Below are 19,023 nucleotides of genomic sequence, written 5' to 3'. Positions count from 1 at the left end.
CGGATGAGTTGCTGGCACAGTCCTCATGCAGTGACTGAGCACACACACAGGTCAACTTGCAGCTGCTGGAGAAAGTGACCTCCCTCATGGCTGACAGCTGGAGCAGACAGTGACTTGATGGCAGGAGGACATATTCGAGGGGACCTTGTGCAACATTTATGTTCTGTAGTCAAGGAGCCTGTTTAAAGTTACTTGCCACAGAAGTCGTACAGTGTACAAGCACAGGAACAGGGGCATGGAGATGAGGACATCTTTGGTAGATGAATACTTCCATGCAGATTTGTATTCTTGCCCTACCCTGGCTCACAGATCTGACATGAGTCATTCAGAGCCTTCACAGGAGGTCAGTCTTGGTGCGGTTTCCATGTCTTTGCCCTAATATGCAGAGGTGCATCACTGTAGCTGGGAGCTGTGATCAGAACTTTTAATATTTTTAAAGCATTTTGCTTGTTATCTGAAAAAAACATCAGATCATAAGGATCTGCACATGACCTCTCAGAAGAGGTGTGCATTTGTGAGGTTAATATCTTTGCTCCCCAGTTGTAGACAAATGACTAATATTAGCACCACTTTTTCCACTCAGGGATGCGGAGAAGAAATTCATAAACCCCATTGAGAGACTACACATCAAAAAGCTGTGGAAAAAAGGATTAAGTTATGATTCAGGGTTCATCATGGCATGATCTGGGAACATGCTGAAGCTTGAGGATAAACTATATATAACAGTTGCTTTAATTCAGTGTTCTCCCTTTATGTCAACCACTAAATGAAGCAAGTTCCTGGAAAAAAGTTAGTATGGAATTAAAGAACATGCAAGAGGAGGCTAAATTATAGTTGAAGCAGCAACCTTCTAGTACTTGACTTTGCAGTGATATCACTGATATACAAATATTACTTTGACATCTTTGTATTACCTTAGAACCAATAACCAGTGCAGTCTGGTGAATATAACAGACAGCTACATTTTACCTCAGATTTAAACTGACTGGTGGCAAAGGTGGTAAATTCTGTATTTCCCTTGAGCCATACTTGCAACTCTCACCTCTGTTCATAACTACTGAAATGAAAGGTAGGATTTTTCACTTAGCTTTTTAAAAATACATTAAGTATTAGATATGTGAAACAACATTCCCATCCAAACACGTAGTAGTATTTTTTTTTTTTTTTTTTTTTTTTTAAAGTCTTTAGGTTCCATTGCATCTTGGTGGAAATTGCTGATGTAAAAGTGAAGTGAAGAAAGGACCATGAGCTGGAGGGTACAGAGGCACAGGTATAAGCTTACAGCTCTGCAGTACTATCTGCCTTAGAGCAGCGGGGCTGATAAAAATAAATAAATAAATAAATAAAAAAGAAGGAAAATTTGCATTCAGCCTCTGTAAAGAAATGAAATGGCTAATTCCAAAAGCTTTCTGAATATTATGAAGCAACTGTTCAATGAAGAACCAGTACAAGCAATATTATACTATACTTTGCTGTTATTCTTCCTGAAAATAGTCCAAGTCCTCATGCCTTGTCTTGATAACATGGTCCCCATAGTTCACCAGCAAATGAACAAATGATTTGAGAAGAAAGCACAGGAGACCTAAGTTACAGTTGCACTTAAGTACAAATGCATTTGTTTTTTAGCATTATTACTAATTACTAACTGAAATGATTCCTAAGCAAAGTTTTGATTGCTTTAAACTCAGTTTTAACACTGAAATTGAAACATCCATCCAAATTTTATTTTCCAGTATTCTTGATTCCAGTGGAAAGCTGCATTGAAAACTGTGTTAATGTTTCTTAATTGCTATTGCACCTTTTCATAGTAATTGACTTCAATAACATAACCCTTACCTTATCAAGAGCTGCTTGCACTATGGATTCACTCTGAGTATCTAGCGCAGATGTAGCTTCATCCAGAAGAAGAATCTTAGGATTTCTTGCCAGGGCACGAGCAATAGCTATTCGTTGTTTCTGTCCTCCACTCAGCTGAGCCCCTCTCTCACCTACCATGGTGTTAAATTTCTGAGAAAAGAGAAAACAAAACAGAAGTTGGGGAATGTCTCAAAAGAAATCCCTACTTCTTTGTGCAATAAGCACTCAGTTTCTAGACAAGAGATATCAGGACCAAAAGGAGGGCTATAATATCATCCATTCCTAAGGATGGATTAAATAGTTAATAATATTTTTTTTTTTTCTTTGAAAGGTGTAAGGCATCTACTGAGTTAGCTCAAAACTGAATGCCAGGTATAGAAAGAGCTAAAGTTTCCAGCTGCTAAAAATGGTCTTGGTTCAGGGCATACTTTCCTCCCTCATTTCCTACTAAGGAAATGTTCCTGATAATGCTCTGGATTTCTGGTTCTCCTCTTTTAAAGCCCAACTCTTCCCGTGCCATGTGAGATCAGTATGGATGGTAATACAACTGTGTAGCTTCCTTTCTCCTGAATTAAGGCATCAACACTTTTTTTTTCCAGACTTAGGCACAAATCCCTTGAAGGCAACTAAACAAAAGTACAATATCTAGCTTAGAGAGTCCCCAAACTGAAAGCTGCTGGAGGCTATGAGTATTTTGGGAAGTTATAACATGAATTCCCATGCTCTCCATGTCAGAAATGGGACACCAGCTTAAATGGACCTTTCGTTCTTCTACTCAAAAAAAAGTTCATGAACTCACATCAGGCAGTCTAGATATGAAGTCAAAAGCATTGGCTTCCTTGGCTGCTTTCTCAATTTCAGCGTCAGAAATATCTTCCCTGCCATAGCGAATGTTTTCAGCTATTGTTGTTGCAAACAAAACAGGCTCCTGGCTCACAATACCAATATTTTCTCTTAGCCACTTTACATTTAGTGCCCGAATATCCTGACCATCTAAGGTAACCTGAGAAAAAAGTGTATGTTAGAATTTGAGGAAATGCATTTTGTTTATAATAAATCCATTGTTATTATTTAAGTATCATCTACAAGGACAATAAAAAAAGAAAAAAGGAAAAAACAGAAGAAAGAAAATTAGTGTCCTCTTTAACAGAAAACTAAGCCAAAGAAATTACAACAGTATTTTTTCCATCTACTGCACAAACTAAAAAACAGTGAGGAACAGCATAACTAGAGAAATCAGGGTTTTGTCCAATAACTATGCTGTCCAAGAACAAACCCAGCTTAAAAGTTTCCCAGCTTCCCTACACATTATTTACTATGTTTTCATGCCCCTGTGCCACAGTTTGTGGTCCTCTCAGTTGTGGCAATGCTTTACACCACATCAAAGAATAATCCAAATAGACTAAAGTGAAGTGAGAGGTCGTTTTTCTTACCACTTTTCTTTTCACTTGCAATGTGACCGTATGAACATTAGTATAAGCACAGGAGTGAAACAAAACTGTGATTGTTCATTCTTGTCCCCATGCCTCAGAAATGGCAAGTATAAAAAGCAACTGTGTTGATAATTGATAACCTTGACATGCAGCGATAAATAGTTCAATGGTTAATAGCACTCAACTATTTAGTGTTAATAGCACTGAACTAGTGTTAATACATAGTTCCATCTGTAACTACTGAGTGCCATTCTTTGGCTATTAAATACAAAAAGAACATTATTCTTAAGCATGTTATTGTCGTTATTCTACTTTTTTCACCCCTTTGGAAATTTGCAATCAGAAAAATGATAAATGCTTCTCATATCTAGTGCTGAGTGACAGTAGAACAGACATATCCTGTGTAATGATGGGAAGTTTTGCTCTGGGTTATCAGAGACAAAAAAAACCAAAAAAAAAAAAAAAAAAAAAAAAAGACCACTTAAAATAGGAAAATCTCTCTAGTTTACGGTCGTTAAAAAAGCAGAAAAAGTATTGTTGTATTATTCTTTACTTTAAAAAGTTTACAGTATCTTAAAAGTCTACTAACAAAAAGAAATTTAAATAGATAGATGCAAGGATATAAATTTACAGACTTGTGGTGTTTACTACTTTTGGCATCACACTTGGAGGAGGAGACGTATGAAGTCAGGCCACCAGAAAAAGTACACTGGAAGCTTAAATCATGGAAATACAGATCTGTGAAGACTAATTCTCAAATCTGATAAAAAAAATCAAAGTTCAGTTAACATGGGAAAATTCATGCTTATATTAATAGCATTTTTTTTTCTTTAAATACAATTCACTTGCAGGCACTCACTTCTCCCTGGTCAGGATCATAGAATCTCTGCAGCAACTGAACACTAGTGCTTTTTCCACAGCCACTAGCTCCAACCAAAGCAATGGTCTTCCCAGTTTGAACTTTCAAGTTCAGACCTTTGAGAATCTAGAAAAAATACATCTTATTTTGACAAATTTGATTAGAAAACAGTCTGTCAAGGTAATTGTAGCAATAATCAATGTAAGGCACAGAGTTTAAAGGCTGGGCATTTAATTAATTAATAGCTAGGAATGTTCTGGGGCACTGTTATGAAAGAACATGCATCTATGCTTCTGAAGTTTATTAGATTTTGAAACAGGGTGGCTACATACAACCTGCCTTTTGGGAATGGTCCCTGGATTCTTCTGGCTACCAAACCAAGCCTGGGAATTGAGAAGATTGATAACTGGAACAGGCCAAGCTCATGCCAAGAAACATTTTAAGAGTTCCCCTACATAGACCATTACATTCCATTGCCTGGGAAAATTCCCAGCACACTCAAAATCAACTAATACAGCCACAGTATTCTAAATGTGATAGTTCAGTTTATTCTATTGGTGTGATCTGGTAGCAGGCTCAATGTTCTGTTGTCCCATTTTGCAGTGCTTAGACAGTGGCATAACAGTAATGAATCTCAAGGGTATGTAGCACCTTTGAAATATTTTTGTTGAGAAACAAGTTTGCTTTCTTCTACTTTTAGAAAACAAAGTTGTTTTGACAAGGTAACTGCTGGAAAGTCCTTACTAAAACCCAATCCTTATTGTTAACAGCCTCAGAAATCCAGGGAGTAGTTACAGATAAATGGTACCTTTGTTGCCATTTTCACATTTAGGAACATCTTACCTCAAAAGATGTCGATTTCATATATGAGTAATGCTGTGTAATTGCCAAAATATTTGGCTGCTATGGGAACTCTTCTTGTTTATAATTTTGCCTACACATGTTTTTGCAATGAGAGATTAAAATAGTTGCAATATTGTTCTCTTCTCCCTGTGTTACAACCAGTGTGGTTTGTACTTAGAGAAGCTGATATCCTGATGCCTACATTGTCAATCTAGAGCTACATTCTGGATACCATAATTTCTCCAGGTGCAAATAGTCACAACCACATAATAGGCTATTTCTAACTCTTATCAAGTTAGCTGTTGTCAAGACTAACACTGACAATAGCTAGACTCTAATCTAGTTTAGTCTACACAGGGAGATTACACTGTGTTGCATCAATCACTTGAGAGATTGTAGGTAATTTATACATCTTTGCTGATTCTTTTTGGCTCTATTAAATAACAGATACTATTAGCAGGGAAAGCTGCTGACTCAGTAGACTTGGGAAGGATGACAAAATATTTATTTCCCTCCCTTTTGGCTTGCAGGCTCACAACACAGCTTATCTGCCTGGGAATTTCTAGGAAGATGGATTAACAGTCTGATGAAGGGTCTGCTCTGTCACTTCTGATTTCTCAGCCAAGAGTTAAATAAGATGCACTAAACTGCCTTCGGCTAGGCAGAGAGCCCAGCTCTGGGCCTGTCCTCCAGCAGCCTCAGTGTCCTGGAAACAGATTTGATGCATAATGATTTGATACATGATGGGACAGACACCATATAACTGAAGTGAGATGACCAATCTGAAATAACAGCCACAGTGATACAAACTTCCCCATTCTCACCCCTCCGTTGGCATGACCAGCCTTTACTTGTTAACACTTGAAATCTTTATTTCTACTAATTTCTTCATCATCAGTGGCAAATGGCAAATCACTGTATTTTACCTTTGAACGTCTGTAAGAAACTGCTTGCCGAATATAGTAGAGATAAACCAACAATATACAACTGTATCACCAAAGGAGCAGATCACCATGACAACATAACACTGCACAATAAGGTTACTGAGGAAGTTCAGCTGGCAGAAAATATGGACATCTGCTTATTGAACAGCAATTTTAACGTTTTTCCAGAAAAACATTTGATTTCCAAGGTAGGTAGGTTTGAATTCATTTGAAGTCCTATTGTTATAAAGCCTAACTATCTCACAGGTCACCTTTCCTCACATAGGACATCACAGCAACTCAGGACAACCGAGGGACTGAAAAGAGCAACTTCATGGATTAACTGTGTAAGCTCTAGAAGTCTTAGTGACTAATTTTGAAGGGAAAAAACAAAACAAAACCAAAACAACAAAAAAAAATCTTATTTGGTTTATCATAGATCTTATTCATAGAAATTCAGACTAAGAACAACACATATCTTTTTTTTTTTTTTTTTTTTTTTTTTTTTTTTTTTTTAAGTTTTGTCCAACAGAGAAGAATAGTGAGCAAGTGGCCAGTGGCAGTAGTTCTAGAGCTTTGTCTTTTGACATTATGGATTTATCCCCAGTAGTGCACAATCCCCCAAGATAGGATGCATTTTGCATTCAAGAACATCATCATAATCAAGATCAGAGAAAGAATCTTGGACACAGGCTTCAGGATTTCAGTCCAGCAGGTGCATCTAACATGAACACTTACTTTAACATCAGGTCTAGATGGGTAACTGAAATGGATGTTTCTGAATTCGATTTCTCCTATGAGCTTGTCAGGTTTGTAGCCTTCCTTAGAACTGCTATCTATAAGCCGTTTCTGGAAAGAGGTTTTAACATACTGCTTGTTACTACACTTTTGGAACTGCTATTTCTGCTGGTTACATTGTTCAATACTTTCTTAGATACTAATTAACACTGCACCACACCATTACAAAGCTACATTTTACTTACAAGATGCTGAATGCAGAGGAACCGAATTTTAATTCCACAGTTATAGCACATTTGAAAATGAGGAAAAAAATGAAAATCAGCAATTCAATAACTTTACGTTCTTGCAGCCAAAACATGGCTCTCAATTATGCATATAGGAGGGTTATAGACACACATCAAGATGGATGATATAGACATTTCTGTATGAACTTCCTAGCCCTACTTGTTTTAATTATTTTATATACACAGATATCGAACCAGCAATAACACAGCAAGAGGGAGATAATAGTGTGGAAACCATTTTCCATTTTTCACAGCAACATCAGCATGTCACTTTACATTAATATAGCTTTCAATAGCACTATTTAATCCCTTCTGCAATCCCACCCTTTCCCCAACCCCCCTCAAACAAACAAACAAAAAAAAAAACAGCTCACCTGAAATCATGTATACATGCATTCAAGAAAAAAAAAAAAAGTATAGCGCCTTATTACTTTCCCTCTGGAGTTGCAAATCTAATATTGGAAAAAACTGTACCAATAAATAATGTTGTACATGCCAGGTCAGATTTCCAAATATTAATTGTAACAAATAATGAGGCAGATTTATTTATTTATTTATTTTTAATATGTGGAAATACTGGCTTCAGTGGTAGGCATCTATGGAGTTTATGGTTTATTTTTTTTTTTTTTTTTTTGGCCATTTTTGTTACACATCAAGGAAAGATGAAAATTTTAAGTGTGGTTGAAAGGCTTTTTTACTCAGATTCTTACCTTATTGATAATTCGATATACTTCATAGGCAGCCCCACGCGCATTAGACACGCTCTCCAAGTTGGGAGCTGCCTGTCCCAGGGAGAAGGCTCCAACAAGCACAGAGAAGAACACCTGCAAGGGAGAGAGAGAGAAGCCTTGTGGTTAATCATGACTTCAGAGTCATTAGTGCCTGGCTGTTAAATGTTAAAAGCCTTTTTTTTTTTTTTCATAGGAAAATTAAATGTTGAAGTTAAAGGTGTATTTCAGACATTTGTGTCCACTCCCATTTTCCTGAAGTGAATAGTTAACTACTTGTATTGGGTTTACATGGCAAGGTTTTGGTAGCAGGGGACTGCAGGGATGGCCTCTGTGAGCAGTGCCCAGTAGCTGCCACATGTCAGGTCAGAGACAGCTCCAAAGGGACCTGCCACTGGCCAGAGCTGAGTCAGTAAATGGTGTAGTTTGTACCTCTGTGAGAGCAGATTTAAGAAAGGGAAAAGAAATTGCTGTCCCACAGCAGCTGGCAGAGCAAGGAGTGAGAACCAGCCGTGCAGCCCCCGAGGTCAGTGCAGCAGGAGGGCAGGAGGTGCTCCAGGCATGCAGCAGCAGTTCCCCTGCAGCCTGTGGAGAGGCCCCTGGTGGAGCAGGCTGTCCCCCTGCTGCCCATGGGTCCCACATGGAGCAGATCTCCACCCTGCAGCCCGTGGAGGAGCCCCTGGTAGAGCAGGTGGATATGGCCTGGAGGAGGCTGCGGCCCATGGAGAGCCCCCGCAGGAGCAGGGGGTCTGGGGAGAGCCGCCACCCTTGGGGGACCCGTGCTGGAGCAGTTTGCTCCCAGGGGATAGACCCCGTGGTACGGAGCCATGTGGGAGCAGTGCTTGAGAAGCCACTGCCTGTGGGCAGCCCCCGCACGCTCAGTTCTGGAAGGATGGCATCCCGTGGGAGGGACCCCACATGGAGCAGGGGCAAAGAGTGACTGTGAAGGAATGGTGGAGAGGAAGCATCAGTGACTGAAGCATCAGGGACTGACCGCAGCCCCCATTCACCATTCCACTGCACCACTAGGGAGGAGAAAGTAGAAGAGGGTGGATAAGAAAGAAGATGTTTTTACTGCCCTGGCTTATTAGTAATAGGTAAGAAATTATATTAATCTCCCTATGCTGAGTCTGTTTTGCCCATGATGATAATTTGGGAGTGCTCTCCTTGTCCTTATCTCAACCCTTGAGCCCTTTTCCATCATATTTTTTCCCCTTTTACCTTTGAGTAGGGGGAGTGATATAGCAGTTGTGGTAGAGTTCAGCTGCCACAACCAGTAAAACCACCAGGATACTGACATGATTTTTGGCATAAAAAAAAAAATAATCAAAAAGAAAAGTCTTTAAGTTATCTACAAACAGAACACATCTTTCTTGTTGCTTTCCAGATGTCACCAAAGTTAAGGGACCCTCAAAATTTAGTCCAGAGTTTCCTAATTGAAGTCTCACATGTGAGACCAATGCATAATTAACTTCACTTGCTATGAGGAGCCATAGTCAGAGAACTTGTTAAAAGTCACTTGGGTATCATAGCCAAGCATGTAGCCAAATTTATGATGACAAGACAGCTAAATATTCTCAAATCAATACTAACTTAGTCATATTAGTAATGGATGGTAAATCCTTGCAAGTAAACAATAACAGCAGACATCATGGCTAAATGAGATCTGGAGGATTTAGCAGTACACATTCAACACATTGAGATTCATTTAGTCCTAGGAGCTAAGCAGAGTTTTGTTGGAAAGCCAAGTAATTTATCTTTGCCTCGTAACAATCAGCTCTAGCTTGTTCATCCTGTCCTGTGCTTAAGACAGGGTAAAAAAAAAAAAAAATTAAAAAAAATAATCAATCCTCTGCATGTAATTTTGTCTTTACATTGATTAGAGTGGGAACCCGGGTGCCCTGCTCAAACCTGTAACGTCAAAAGCTAGGTAAGATGAATGCCTTCTTTCCAGTTATTTTATACCAAGCAAGTTTGTAACTTGCTAATTTAGCAAGCACTTAGGAGAAAATAGGGATAATCATATATACTACTTACATATCAGTATTTTCTTCAATTTGCAGAACATTTTTCAAAGCTGCATTTCTATACTTACAATTAAAACATGGCCAATGTCATAATTTTCTTTCTCCTCAGCAGTGAGCTTGGTTCCATACCAAAATGCAAGAGCATAGGATCCAAATATAAGGAACTGTGAAACACCTAGAGATACATTGGTGGTAATGGATTTTTTCACTCCAACGCTTCTAGCCAGCTCTAGGTTAGCATCATATCTGAAAATGGATGAGGAAACAATTAATCTGACATGCCATTCAGATTGATATTTCCCATGCCTCTTTTTAGTTACCAGGTCTTTCTGCCTTAAAAGCAATTGAAGTCTCACATGCTGCAGAGAATATTTTTGACAAGGGACTAGTAGGTATACAACTCCTTTGTGTAAATCTGTTCTGACATTCCGACAACATCTAATCTTGTCATTCACAGGTTTAGATGATACCACTATGGAAGACATACTTTGAAAACAATTGGGTAGCATTACTTCATTATCATGACAGAAGACAAGATACCACTCTTGAGCAATTTGTTTGCATTAGTCCTGAGAGGAAGTCTTGAAAAACATTTATCAACATTACCTATCAAAGGCAAGGTTTGGTCTTCCACATTTGAAAAAAACAAATGAACCCCCCCCAAAAAAGTGGGTACTGCGGTTGAAGGCAGGCAAATGTATAAAAGCCAGGGCCTTCTGATGCCAGACCAGAAGATGACTAAAAGTCCCTTGCAAAGATAAACATTGTGAAGGCACTGTGCAGCGAAAGATTGCTTTTCCTAACTCTAAAGTCATCATTCAAGAGCTATGTAGGAGTCACAATCCATAGATTAGAAAATGCTCTACTCAGTCCCTAGTGATCAGCCATATCTGATTCGTAAAAGATAAATCATTTGATGGATGTGACTAGGACATGCTGGATTAGGCCAACAGGTGTTATTTGCAAACCAAAGTAATAAAAAGCAGTGATATGATTTTACTTAAGACCATTATCCAGTGAAGCTTAAATATAAGTCATTAATCAAAGATAAAAACAGCAGTACATATGCTCTAGAAGTTAGTTAATCGATCACATGCTTTGCTGCATTTGACAACTAGGTAAAGATAATCCTCCCAATGCTTTCATTTCTAAATGAGAGTCCAGATCTTATTCATAAGAAAAATTTGGGTCTATGATGCTGTCCTGGTTTTGGCTGACCCTCCAATAAAACAAACCAAAACAACTCCCAGAGCCAAACTCAAACTCACTTTAAATACAATTATTAATTCAAGAAACTTACTTTGCTAATGCCTTCTGCTGTCCATTGAAAGCCACAACTGTCCTGATTGCAGTCAAAATTTCTTCTGCCACAGCTCCTGCTTTGGCATAAGCAGACAGCTCTTTAGCAGTAAGGGATGCCAAAAGCTGGAAAGTTGAAAAATGGGTGTTATTGGAGCATCCTGAAAGGATACACACATTGTATTGGTGAATAAGAATGATCAGTGGTCAAGGCATAAGATGACATTTCAGGAAAGCTAGGGTCAACTCCTTTGGGCCCTGAATTTCTCCAAACTCTAGCTTCTCTCATTGCATCATTGTTACAGTGAACACCTGCATCAGCATCACATGGGCTCCATGACTTAACGCTTTTCTCCCACACGAAGGAGAGCCTATGATCTGCCCATACTGTCCCACACTGTTGTGTGTGTGTGGGATCAGGGAGGCATGTTGCAGCTGCTCTGCAGAGTGTCCCTTGGCATACCTATGAAGAGGTTTGGGAACTCTGCTTCATAGGAAAGAAGTTAATGGACTGCAGAGATAGCTGCGTTCTCTAAATAATGGGGACAAGGAGCATTTTTACATAATGGTGCTCAGAGCATAGAAGTATCACCTACTGAGGTGGTTCAGAAGCTAGAGCAACAGCAAACTTTAAGTATATATATGCTAGTTGTACTACAACTTCTTCTTAAATGCTTTAAGAGGAAAAAGAAAAGTAAGCACTCAGAAATACAAGCAGTACCCATTAATGTGGCCACAGTGGATCGCAAGGGAAAAAAAAACAAACACATTTCCTTGCCTGAAAGTGAAACCTGTCCAACTATTTCATTAATTTGTTTCAGTCCTGTCTGTGGTAGCTGTATATACACCCTAGTGTCAACTGTAAGCAGCATGAAACTTAGTAAAAAACATTTGCAAGAAATGTGGTGTCCTGTACATATGGATGGAAAGAGCTTAAAAGGCACTTCTTTTAACAGGGAAGAGATCATGAGCATGTGCCTGGGCTGCCCCAGGCAGTGTTCTGCACAAGGAAAATGCTATGTGAGGAAGATGCTGGTGCCAGTTATCCTCTTGCCACATGGCATGAGAACAGAGTAAAGAAATGAGAGGAATATGACATGCAAGTACATGCTTGGGAACTCAGAAAAACTACAGAGGAAGCAGAAATCATGAAGGAAGCATGGGACAAACCTCCCAACTTAGAAACCACACTAGGTTTCTCCCATTCTCTCTCCCCCCCAAACCCCCTCCCCCCCCGCTTTCCTGTGCATGAGAAAAAATGTAATGTTTTTCTGGTTTGCTCTGTTTGTTAATCCCCAAACACTTACAGTTGACCAAACTGCTGCTGATGCAGCTAGCAGAGGGCTGACTGACAAAATCACCAGTGTCAGCTTCCAGCCATGGATGAATCCTATAATAATCCCTGCCAGAAATGTGGCAAAAAACTGTACAAATATACAGATTTTGTCTCCGATGCCTTCATGGATGGTGTTGATGTCACTTTAAATAACAATAATAAAAAGAAAGATTTGTTAGCTTTGAATGGCTTTCATTCTACCTCCCCCCATTTCATACTATGTGGCCTAATGTCAGAAGTTTTGTCATTTCCTAACTGGCATAGCAAAATTTCTAACCACAGCTACTGTGCAGTACCACTGGTCTCTTGCGTGGCCAAAGCACAGCAGACACTTTTTTTTTTCTAATTTGATGTACTTTCCATCATTCTCTGGTGTTTCTATACACCGTTACTAGGTCACAAATGACCTAGTTTCCTTATCCAGTATCCAAATGGAGAAGTAAAAGTAAACAGATAAATGGCCTCCTCACCTTCTGTGACCCTACCCAAAGGATTTTCCTTTATGATTTTCAATGCATTATGTTCCTAATTTTGGTTACAGCCTCAGATCAGGTGTTATTTTCACTCTATCAGAAAAACATTATTTGGAAGAAACTTTGTTTTTCCATACACATTTTTCTTTCACATTTTCTCTTCCCAGCAAGTACAGATAAGATCTGAGAGGGATTTTATTTAAGCTTCTCTTGCACTTTTCAGGACATAGCTCTTTCCAAAACCACCTCAAAACCCAGAAAAGTCTGTGCTCATGCATACTGTCCTCATCCCTAGATCTATTGAGAGATCTGGAAGAGGACCAAAGACCAAAGACTAACTGACATTGGACTGAGTCCAGTCTGAGATCTGGCTAGATGTAAGCACAAGCTCATTTCCATTCAAGTGTCAGAGCTTTCAGTGTTTGTAAACTAGCTGGAGAAAGCAGAGCTGTTTATCTACTGCTGTCTGCCATGTACTTCACAAATGTTACAAAGGTGGTGCCAGATAAGTAGAATACTGCATTTCACAGCATAACCCCTTCAAGTATATGTATCACAGAAACTGCACAAAGCAAGTGGAAAAACAGTAACAGATTTCTCCGTCTGTGCAGTATTGCTTTTTTTTTTTGCTTTGTTTTGTTTTTTCCTCTTCTTTTTCATAAAAAAAAAAAAAGTAAAAGCGGTCTATAGGTGATCCCATAGATGTTTAAAAGAAAACTGCCATTTATCATCATGCTTAGAAGGTCAAAAAAAACCACAACAGCTCTCTCACTCTGTCAGTCTGGTGTTCAATGTTCCTATCTGGGTACTATCAAACCAAGCCATTTCTTGATGGAGCACTGCAAAAAAGAACTTCTGACGAATCCTTGCTGACTGCCTTGTAGCAGCAACCAAAAATGTCCACACTTGGATCATGCTTAGGATCAACACAGCAAAACCAATTCCCACATAGTAGTAAGCAAACCTGCAATAAGGAGACAAAAGGCCATATCACCACAAGGTATTTTGTTGGAGAAATACACAGATAAGCTACAATCAGTCTTTATTTATCCCACCACACTAAACATGGAAGTCTGGGATATTATTGTGAAGCCTTTCTGAGGAGGTAGAAGTTTGGTTTCTGCTTGAAGGGATAACACAATAAAAGAAAATCCCCCAGTACTCTGTTAACAGAATAACTACAAAGATTCTTACTTTGTCATTTCAGCTTCTATATCTATACCTGGAATTGATGGACAGATGGAGCTATTTACTGAAGTATCTGCGGGGAAAAACAAATATTTAAGAAAGTGTCTTCTATGTATGATAAATCATGATGATACAGGGTCATCACTTTTGGAATGATTTGTATTTTGGCAGTAGGGTCAGACATGTGGCAGATACACATACATTTATTTCTTCTGAAATTCTAATAACAGTAGATACCCGATAAGTCATGATACAAAAGGTGGTTCATTCTCCTTACTATACTACCCAAAATAGGGAGCATAACCAACACACTGCCTTTGTCCAGTTCAAGCCATTAAAGTTTAATATGAATGGGCAATTTGCAGCAAGATGAATTTCACTCTTGTTCTGATAGGTAACATGTACATTGTCTAGAGAACAATCTTAGATCCTGTAGCAAAACGTAACTGGTACACAGCAAAGTCTATTTTTAACTTTACCTTTTGATGCATTTGAATTCACACCACTTAGCACAAAGCTGTTTGTCATATCTCCAAAGACAATGATCATAAGTGGTAATCCAGTACCATTTGCAGCAGCTGCGATCAAGCCAACTACCATCAAAAGTATATCCAACCAATCAGCATAACGAAACTATGTGAACATTAAAGAAAGAGTAGAAGTTATGCCTGGCAGTTCATACTACGTACAATACAACAGACTTACAGAATACACATTTCTTAGAATCATAGAATGGTTTGTATTCTAAAAAGCAATGATACTACAGCTGAAGGCAAAAGAGAATGAGAAGAATTTTGTAGTAGGTTCCACACATCTTTAAATCACTTATTCAATAAGGTTGCTGAGGGAATGTTGGCAAGACATATGGTTACTCCCCAGCTCAGCAGAAAGTTAGAAAAAATAAAAATGTATATCTTACATTTTCTAAGTGATGGACTTCTCTGCACAATATACTACATTTAGCATTCCAGTAAGTTTCATATTTACCAAGATAATGCCTTTGAAATGTAAACAAGAGTGAGTTATTGATCAGCACCTGGCTTGTATCTAATGGGAGAGTGTTTGCAGCAGTGATTGTATCTTAAGACTTGCCTATCCTTCAGTGTTTCTTTGGTTTAAAAAAGGATGCAAATTTAAATCTCAATAGCTGTTCTTGGATGTGATTCATCTGAAACAAGCCCATTTTATTGTTGACTGCCCTAGCATAAATGGACATGGAATAAACCGGAGAAGAATAAAAGTTCTCTTATTCTGGAACAAGCAAGTTTACATGTAGGGTTAACAGCTATTGTATAGAAAATGGAAGCAAAAATGCACCCCTGGTTCTTTCAGACAGCAACTCCCTCAGATATCAAACACAGGATAAATCCTTTACTAAATATCACCAAGGCAAGGACCTGCACAGTATGTGTAGCCCAGATCAGGCTAAGGATGGGTGAAACTCATTCTTCAAAAGCACTAACATTGAATTGCTTTAAGTGCTACCAATACACTAAGATGGCAACCTGACATAACAGGTCAAATTTTAAAAGAGAACTGTCATCAACATTAGCATTTCATAGGTCTCAGGATACTTCTCCTTTTTTGATTTGATAGGCAAACAATTTGCAATGACAAATAAAGAAAAGGAAATCTAAGATAGACCATCAACCTGGACACTAACCAGTTCAAAAACGCCAACCACCTTTTTCTCTGGCTTATTTTCCTTCCTAGAAAATACAAGATACAATTAAGATAAGCTTTTTCTAGGAGAGCCATATTAAAAATAAATCCATACACCCAACACACACATGGCCAATATGTTCAGTTCAAAGAATGCCTACGTTTTTTTCTTGGTCTTTAACTGGTCACTTTGTTCAAGATCTTCATCATGTTGGAAAGAAGGGTTGTCATATCCCTTACTTGCCGATTCTGTGGAAGAAGCGGCAGACTTTGTTAACATAATATTCCGTATTTTCTTCCAGTTTCCTGCAACTTTCATTGCTTATTCTTTTGCTTTTCAAGCTTAAAGATCATTTCTTTCCCTCATGTTCCTGAAATAGCCCAATGATATTTTTTGAAACTTCCTTTCTCTTCAGTTCATCTCCTCCTCTTCAGAAGAAGCTGCCAGCTCCATTTCTGAGTTGAATACAATTAAAAATATACCTATAGAGAAAAGTTACCAAGGACTAAAAGCAAGACTTGAGCAGTGATTCTGCAAACACCTACTACTTCCTTTGAAAAAAATGGAAGTTCTAATGATAAAAATTGAGTTGCTTATCAGTTAAAATTGATGTATTTAACAGTAAAGGCATGCTAATTCACTGAAGAATCATGCCTTTGCCTGTAATAACCCTCATTATATTTTCTTTGTGTTACAGTAGTTGCCACACACCCAGCTTCTTTTGTACTAAGGACTTTAGAAGTCTATACAAAAGAGGAATCCTACCCTTGAAAGCTCATAAATCTAAAAACACAGGATGTAATAAATGGATAAAGAAATTGATGAGCAACCACAGTAGGGAGCCAGCTATCAATTACACCAGGAGAAGAGGGTTCAAATCAAGTGTCTCCCATCTGTACTAAGCTGAGTAAGTATAATTATCTGTATACAGTTTTTCATGTGCTCTCATCCGTCAGTCCAAAAAGAACAACTTAGAGAAACATTTAAAGGCAGTAATATGCTTCTACCTTAATGAATTTATCCTAGAAGCATTTTCCTGCCCAGCCTAGGACCCACCTAAATAGTTTTACCCATCTGAATGAAGTTCGTTGAACTTGGTGGAATGACTCATGCATAAATGTTTTCTAGGTGGTGGCTTTAATTCACTAGAAACTCACTAGAAACTTAAGGAGCTGGAATCACTAAGGAGAAAATCAGAGGTGCCCAGCAAGTCACTACAGAATACAAAGATTCAGATATTGTTAACACGTTATCTCCTCTAAAACCACTATGACAGTCAGGAAGGATTTATAACAGACTTTCAGATTTGGAGCTGTGGAATATTTTCCTTAAATGCATATGCTGTTTTCATGTATGTGGCTTACCAGCATCAGAGAGGTCCTTTTCCGTTGGATTTACAAAATAGTCCTTCATTTTTGTTCTTTGTTGTATGCTTCTGAGGTGAAGATAAAAGTTACATTAAGCAAGATCTGCATCTGCAACAAAACCTTTGAAAATAGTAGGTATTTAAAGAGTTTAAATTATATTTACTTTTTTTTTTTTTTAACTTTTTTTTTTTTTTACATGAATCATATTTGGTCCTAACATTGTCCTATTAACATCAACAACAAAAAAAAAGAGATATAACAGCACAATAAAAAGACTACTTTTAAGGAGATATTATAAACAGTACAAACTGGAACAGTGGCACTTATTTCAGTAGCTTGTTTTAGTAGTCTTTGGTCTTTTTAGTAGTCTACGGCAAAGCCCTAGATCATTCATATTCAGATTATTGTGGATGATCTATTTTAGAATAGATGATTTCCTTCATTAGTTTGAGCAAAACTTACTTAACAGTTGTAACAAGATCATGATTATAATGGTAAAGACTACAGATACACATATGTATTATTGCATGCACTAGCTAAGCAAAATTTAGAGGTAGTGACTGATGCTCAGTGTCCGCAAGCTTTTCTTCTTGATGCTTCACATATAGCAGCTTAAAAAACACAAGCAGAAATAGATATGAATTTGATGCAGGTTCAAACAATAACGAAAGAAAACACAGAATCAACCTGACATTAACACTTGACGTTAAAGCTTGTATATTCACATATAAGCATCCTTTCTGATAGATTTCTGGCTGTTGCTGTCCTCGTATTACCTCGGCTTACCTTTACACCCAGTGCTGTGCCCACACGCGGGGGTGTCCGTGGGGATCAGCCCCACTCGCGCCCCTCACTGGAGGCGAGGTTGTGCTTGCCGCCACCCAGAGACTACGGGGCAGGCTGCCCGCTGCCCGCCGTGCGCTTTATAGCGCCGGGCACCGCCCGCCCTCCGGCGGCTCGGGTTTCAGGTGAAGGTCGGTGCCGCAGCCCGGCGGGAGGTTGCCTCGGCGAGGGGCCCTCAGGCACGTCTCGGTTGGCTGATGGCACACGCACCGGCTCCTGTCTTCAGAGCCAGGTCGGGTGCTCCGGCCTGCAAGTCCCACAGCCGCTTGGCCATGCTCTGTGGGACATGCTCTCAATGGACCTTTCCGACTCGGTTCTCACCATTAATAAAGGTGGAAGGATTTTAGTTGGGAAAAGTATCACAGTGACCACTTCTGCTCCCTCCTGTCATCTTGTTCTAGCAGGCAGAGGTTGCAGGGGGATGAAGTAGAGTCACTTGTCCATGGGGATGGGAAACTCATGAAAACTTGAGCATCACATTTTGCTCATGTAATTCTTGCTCCTTCCCCATAATTTGTGTGGAGTTTCATTTTGGCAAAAGTCAGACTGTTTCTTGCTTTGGGTTAATTCAGAAGTTGCTCCCTCAAACTCCTCTTTGGGAAACAAACAAACAAACAGGTACACAAACTGAGCTTTCTGCACAGCCCTAAAAACATGGATTCTTAATCACTTTCACCTGCACATACTGAAATATCTATCATTTGCTTCCAGTAACGTCTTCAGAATTTATGAAAAACAAACTGTAGTTGTTTTCCCATCCACTCAAATACCACTGTCCCAAAGCTGAGTCCCAGTCAATTAAGATAGTCAGTCAGATAGCTGAATTTGTTCCTGAGTAACATGTTCAGAACTAAAACAAAATTAAGCTTCTCTTTTCAGCTGGCCCCATGGGATTCACTTTACATTTTACATATTTATTGTGGTGCCCTGAAAGAACCTCAGAAGCAAAGGCATTTTGCTTGCTGAGCCTTCATTGCCTTGCTGCTCACTGGGACTGTCTATGTTCACTTTAGAAAACTTAGAAACTTGTGTCAGGCTTATTATTATTATTATTATTATTATTATTATTTTAAATATATATATATATATTTACCTTTCTTATCTCATTAGCATTACCCAAGTCTTATATTCCAGACTCAAGTTAAGCCCACATAACCCA

The 19,023-nt window shown here is 38.8% G+C and overlaps 1 protein-coding gene across 1 annotated transcript in view; it reads right to left on the bottom strand.

The window, feature by feature from the left end:
• The window catches only part of ABCB5 (ATP binding cassette subfamily B member 5), a gene marked incomplete at both ends in the record, with an annotated part of 53,720 nt that extends 36,653 nt beyond the window's left edge, over positions 1-17,067 (bottom strand). The window contains 14 exons of the mRNA XM_084283055.1: positions 1,837-2,007; positions 2,657-2,860; positions 4,150-4,275; positions 6,654-6,764; positions 7,651-7,764; positions 9,764-9,941; positions 10,996-11,120; positions 12,302-12,473; positions 13,576-13,767; positions 13,998-14,064; positions 14,471-14,624; positions 15,655-15,700; positions 15,815-15,902; positions 17,019-17,067. Coding sequence (XP_084139181.1) covers positions 1,837-2,007; positions 2,657-2,860; positions 4,150-4,275; positions 6,654-6,764; positions 7,651-7,764; positions 9,764-9,941; positions 10,996-11,120; positions 12,302-12,473; positions 13,576-13,767; positions 13,998-14,064; positions 14,471-14,624; positions 15,655-15,700; positions 15,815-15,902; positions 17,019-17,067 — 1,797 coding nt within the window. The remainder of the gene's footprint in view (positions 1-1,836; positions 2,008-2,656; positions 2,861-4,149; positions 4,276-6,653; positions 6,765-7,650; positions 7,765-9,763; positions 9,942-10,995; positions 11,121-12,301; positions 12,474-13,575; positions 13,768-13,997; positions 14,065-14,470; positions 14,625-15,654; positions 15,701-15,814; positions 15,903-17,018) is intronic.
• Positions 17,068-19,023: the final 1,956 nt, after the last annotated feature.

The sequence above is a fragment of the Netta rufina genome, assembly GCF_964035555.1.
Source record: "Netta rufina genome assembly, chromosome: 2".
NCBI classification, from domain to species: domain Eukaryota; kingdom Metazoa; phylum Chordata; class Aves; order Anseriformes; family Anatidae; genus Netta; species Netta rufina.
This window is presented reverse-complemented; position numbering and strand designations above follow the sequence as displayed.